Below are 6,357 nucleotides of genomic sequence, written 5' to 3'. Positions count from 1 at the left end.
TTGAAATTGACATGATCAGTCGACAGCACCGACAAAGAAGGCAACATGTAAATTCGATTGACTATAAATTTTAAGAAAAAAAACATAAGGATAAAATGATAAAATAATGAGGAATATAAAAATGCAAACACCTTTTCCTGAAGAAAAAACGCACCAATCTCTGGACCATTCAAATCATGCAAATAATCCCTCGTACCTATCAAACTATTAGGTGGGTATTTATTATATTTTGCCAAATACCAATATTGATAATACCTCCAACTTCTAACTTTTCCCATATATTCTGATGGCAACTTTCCTAGCGCCTCCTAGCGGCATGAGTTGTGCGCATTGTGCGTGAAATATGAAATTATTATTTTAAATATAAATGAAAATATATATGTAAATCTAAAAAAATTAAATTAGGTAGGTAACCTACACCCGATCCAACCTTTCGTGCTTTTTTTTGCTCACACATAAAAACATATTAAAGCATCTATTGAATCGTATTTGATGGTTTGGATAATAAAATACATATAATTGTTTGAAATTTAAAAAAAAAAAAACAATTTTATATTAACATGTATACGTAGAAATATATTATACATTTATTATGTATCAATAATATATAATCAATAATTACGAAAATGTATTTTGAATGAACATCAACATTTATTATTTATGAAAACAGGATGTGGGATAATCCACTTACTTTTTTTTAAAGAACATTATATTTCACCAACGTTTTTTGGCATCCTGAAAACAACTTGAAAACTGCTCACATAGATCTACTTTTTGGGACAATATTATTCATATTTTTATCAATATTTATCAAAATACAAATTAGAAAGCGCAAAACATCACAAACGTGTACTAAATAAATTCAATTTGCCGCCATTGAAAAGAATGTCAAAGTCAACATGCTGCACTAGCGCCTCTAGCGGCTTGATATTACCACTATTTCACTGGTGTTGGACGTATTACAGGGTATTTAATTTGAAGAAGGTAATTTGCTCGGCTTGCGACAAAATCTAGAATATTTAACAACATAACAATAACGTGATTTTTGGGCACTCAACATATACGGGCAACATGAACAAATATGTCGAGGAAAGGAGTTTAAAAAAGAAAATAGTAGGTTATCAGCAAGAACTGCGAGTACAAAACACAATAAAATCTCGCTATTTTTCTTTGAGTACAGAACAGAAGTATGGCAACACCTAACCATAAATTCCTCGTTTGACAACTCATTTGACAGAAATCGGAAAACTTCTGTTGTGTTCCGGTGTACTGGTCGCGCAGACCTGATAAATTATACAAATTTCTACGATCGTAAAGTTTCTGTTTACAAAAACGATTTCAAACTATAAGACTACATAAATTACTATAAGTTTCCTTTCAGAAGGAAATCTGTGATTAAATAAACTGCTCGCGCCTTGATTGTTTTGTGATAGAGTACATAGTAACACAGTGTTTATAGCTTTGTCGTGATAAGAATAAGATTGTTTGGTTTATAACCGAGTTATTAAACCAATTAATATTATTCATTTAATAATTTTGTGAGAAAAATAGTCATTTTGGTTTGCAAATTTAACTGTTTTATATCGAGTAATGCCGTGCAAAGGTGGCCCGAGTTTATGCAGTAATCAGTGACAAATAACGGACTAGAATTGCTACGGAAATTAGTGCATTTCTAAAGGGAGAGTATAAAATCATCTCAAGATGGTTGAAGCCAGTAAATTTTTATTCGATAAGGCGACAGTGGGGATGGAATGCTGTGATCTCATTCATCCCTGGACCAACGGATGCGTTGACGGGACCTGTTCAATGCTGTGGAATTCTATCAAAGGAAGCTACAAGTTTTACGCTGTTCTTTATGTGGTAGGTTATTAAATAACGATTGAATGTTTCTGCGTCTTTATTTTATGTGATCCAATTGACTGCATTGTAACCCTGGTTATTGTTTCAATTAATTTCTAGGTCTGCCAATGTTCTAATAATGTTACCAGTTATTGAAGTCAGTCATGCTAAATTGGCACTTATTAAGTAGGTTCCTATGTGAGGTTATTTAATTATTTTATCTTTATACCTCTAAAGAGTCTCAACTGCTCCCAACTCTCAATCAGTGGGACAATGGGATCCCCAATTGGGGTATATTGTGGGGAAGGAGCTGGGGAAACGTTATATTCGGTTTTCAGATCTGGCAACCAAATATGGCCAAAGCCATTTAAAGAAACATTTTATAATATTTTACTTTTAATTCATACATGTATGTGCACCTACATACCTCTTTTAAAACTTGTCCATTAGTTTGATGGCTCCTGCATTGTTTTCTGTAACCTAAGAACTTCGCACAATGAATTTCCTATTCAGAATAATATTATAGTATTAATTAACTCCATTTCAATGTCAGCAAACACTTGCATATTGAATTGTAATTGCCCCAGACCTTTGGTTAATACATGATCAGAAAATTCACCTTGATTAATTAGCAAATTAAATTTTTTAGACAATGTAGATAATGTATAGCCAACTAGGTACTTAATTGACAGTTGCTAACCTTACGCTGTTTTTAAGTTATAACTGGAAAATGATTATTTATACTGTACATAATCATAGAGTTATACAATAGAGGCGCTACTGCAATATAATATCTCTTTGAAGGGAGTTTCACTTTAAGTACGCGAGATCACTGCATGAGGAGCAGGTTCGTTGGTTTCCGTTGTTTGCCGGTCTTTCGCTGTTAGAGCATTGGGTCAGAAAATTCACCTTGATAAATTTGCAAATTAAATTTTTTAGACAATGCACGGAGAGAAAGTCAAACATCGGTTGTTACAATTATTATGCACAATTTTATTCATTCTTAGCCAACTAGGTACTTAATTGACAGTTGCTAACCTTACGCTGTTTTAAAGTTATAACTGGAAAATGATTATTTATACTGTACATAATCATAGTTATACAATTAGAGGCGTTTCTGCAATATCTCTTTGAAGTGAGTTTCACTTTAAGTACGCGAGATCACTGCATGAGGAGCAGGTTCGTTGGTTTCCGTTGTTTGCCGGTCTTTCGCTGTTAGAGCATTGGGTGTACTTTACCTCGAACTAAGTGGAACCAATTTTTTCATGTTGTGTCTCATCTAAATAATAATACAACAATGTGCAATGAGTGTTTTATTAATAGAATTTAACAGATACTTGCTTTATAGATAGACAGATAGGATAGAACTCCACACACTTGTGTTTCAGTGCATAATCCTTGCTGTTTATATCAGAAAGATTTATACAGTATATCCATAGTTTTGGTTCAACTTTGACGCACTAATGCTTTACTTACAAGTCATACATATCATGCGTTTGAATGTTTTTTCGAATAAACACAAAACTTCCCTCAATGTAATATGTTTGTATCCATCTATGTTGTTTTATGCGTATCTGCCTATCAATAAATCTATTCTAATTAAATAAGGCTTTATATAGCTGTCCTTAATGTGATCCCTTGAACTTTGCTCCTCTAAACAAACTTTCAAAATTTTACTATCTATCAACCGATTTGGAGCTATCTGCATAATACCTGTCTTAATCTGATAAATGAATCATGCTGTACACTTTATTAATTATTATGTAAGAATTAATTACATTTACACATATAATGTGATATTACATTACGTGTGATAAACTTAAACATTACACTTGCATAAGTCCAAAAAATATTTGATTGATATTGCTCTGGTTGAAATGGTGATCCTTTACTGGAATTAATAACTTACACCCAAAAACTCCGAAGTTAATTGATTAACATATTAATTTCAGATACAAATTCTCTTATCCTGTCAATTATCATTTTACTCAGATTACACTTGTTTGTCATTTTATGCGCAGTAATTTATTGTATAAATTAAACTAAAATGATCTTTTTATAGTTCTAACCCTACTTTTTCCCTCCTAAATTTATTTCCCTCTCATTTGATTACTTCTTTCAATTTATCTCTTACGTTTAAATAATAGAACACATTTAAATATTTAAGAAAATTTACAAATAAAGTAGGTGCCTACCCTAATTTTGCGCGACCTGTTTAAAAAAAGTCGATATTCGTGTGATTTGTGTACAGTATTCCGCCAAATCATAAAGGTAGACATTATTTATTTGTTTACAAACAATCTAAAACCTGTTTTCATTACGGGACCACAACAAATTAAATTTAATAACACTAAACTGGTTTCTGCCTCAGAGGTATGAATTTTAGAATTTTATTTATCTTGCAACACTGCAAGAGTTCTATAATATTATTAATTAATTTATGATCATAGCAGTTGCTGTCGGTGCTGAAGTAGTTAGGTACTTATTCTTACTAGGAATAATAATTATGTATGTATAATTATTTGCTAAACGACTTATTCAGCGGCTTGCACTTATATGTACAATATATTTTTCTTTGTTCTCTTAACCTTTGAACTAGTCGTTAATATAATTGAATAAAAAATAAGATTTTTTAAATAAAAGTGCTATTTGAGGTGACCTTTCACAAAAGCGATGCTACTATACATTTTAACCATTTATCATTATTATTCTCAATTTTCAAAATGTGTTAATAATCAAATGTTATTGCGAATTATTAATCGTTTGGAATCAACGAAATAGTTTTCAGATTTGAAATTCAATACAGTTAAAAGTTACAGGATTTTAACAATCGGATAATTTCACGCGAGGCCGCCAACATAGGCTTCTGATTCTCTCCGGGTGGAGAACTAACTTACCAATGCGGTGCCCGTGGAAAGACTTTGTAGGTTAATTAGACTCGCTGGAAATGTGGATATTTTCTACATGTCCTACAACGAAAAGCACGAAGTATTATATAACCTTTATCTGTGTGTTCCTAGGTGTAACCTATTTTGTCCACATGTAACCTCATATATTTATGTTATTACCTATTTTTTTGTCATTTTCTCTACATCTTTATCGCTTTTGCAGGGTATTGGTTTTATACTGTTTTTGCAAAAAAATCGATTCGTGTGAACTCGACAATACGTACACAATCGATTTGCGTAAGTATCCATAAAAAATATGACATTTTTTGTATATTAATAATTACTAATACTTTTATTCATTTTCAAGTAGGTACCTACACATATTTCAGAATAATGGATCGACCTTAGAATAAAGGTTCTTCTTTTTCCTACGGGGTCGACGAAAATGCTAATATCAGAACAAAATACTATAATTATTTGTTCTGATATTAGCATTTGTGTATTTTGCACTTGAAAAAAACCTACCTGTACAATTTAAGCAAAATGTGGCTTTTAATCTGCAACAGGGATAAAAATATTAAAGTTTTGATGGTTGTTGGGCAACACAATCACTACCTAAAAGTTGTTTGAATGGAAAAACAATGTTAACTTAGGGCGCCCGAAGACAAGAGACTTTAGTCGCGGCGAGAGTTGTGAAACTATTCCAAAATTCATACAAATATGTTCAGACGGCGTTTGTTTGTTTTGTCATCGTCGCCATTGGCAACAAATTAAATCTTTCAGTAGCGATTTAACGATTGCACCGTATTGAATTTTTCAAAGCTCCATAGCTCGTGATGGACATTAATTTGCGAGCTAAAAATAGGTATTCCAGACAGATAAAAAAAATTACAAAGTTTATGATAAAATAGAAAAATTGTCGTATGGTGTATAGGTCTTAGGCAAACCTATTCCATGGGCGTCGACTGGGGGGGGGGCGACAGCTGCCCACCTAGACAAATGATGAACAAACAAAAATACTTTTTTAACTGGCGTCAAAACTACAAATCGGTAATTTTTTACAATTAATGTGACTTATATTAAATTAGTGCCAGATACAGATGTAAAGCTTCGTCTCGGTCAGGGCCGGACTGCGGCGCATTTCAGGGTATTTGTAATCATCTTATATTTTGTAAGTGCTATGTTATGGTACCTACCTAAATGATTGAAGTAAGTTTAATAAGCCTACCTGTAAGAAAGTAAAAAAAAAATTCGTTTACTACGAACCTTGAGCACGACCGGGGGGGTATAACTCCGTTCGAAAATTCGAACCGAAATATTGTGACGTCATATGATTGCCTAACTACATCCACCAATAAAAAACATGTCTATGGAATAAACTTTCAGAGTTTTTCATTGGTGTATTGTATAATAAGTAGGCTCCGAATGAGAATTGTACTGTCTATATATTGGCACATCTATGGTTTTTTAAGACCAATTTGTTTTATACAAAAAACCCGAAGATCTAGTGGGTGATTTATTTATGAGCACGACCTATATTAATAAAAATGGCAGTCGCTAGGGGGAAAAGGGATAGTTTCGCTGAAAAATATAATCATTGTTTTCCTGTGTCTGTTATACCAGTTATTCT

General features: G+C 32.4%; 1 protein-coding gene across 2 annotated transcripts in view; it reads left to right on the top strand.

Annotated features, from left to right (window-relative positions):
- Positions 1–1,230: 1,230 nt before the first annotated feature.
- LOC149418039 (transmembrane protein 135-like) overlaps positions 1,231–6,357 on the top strand; it is a 64,809-nt gene continuing 59,682 nt past the window's right edge. For both annotated transcript variants that reach the window (XM_089639625.1, XM_089639624.1), the window contains exon 1: positions 1,231–1,860. In XM_089639625.1, the coding sequence (XP_089495751.1) occupies positions 1,702–1,860 (159 nt within the window). In that variant the 5' untranslated portion in view covers positions 1,231–1,701. The remainder of the gene's footprint in view (positions 1,861–6,357) is intronic.

Source organism: Hesperophylax consimilis, chromosome 14, assembly GCF_061612785.1.
Source record: "Hesperophylax consimilis isolate HC1 chromosome 14, BYU_Hcon_1.0, whole genome shotgun sequence".
Classification (NCBI taxonomy): Eukaryota; Metazoa; Arthropoda; class Insecta; order Trichoptera; family Limnephilidae; genus Hesperophylax; species Hesperophylax consimilis.
This window is presented reverse-complemented; position numbering and strand designations above follow the sequence as displayed.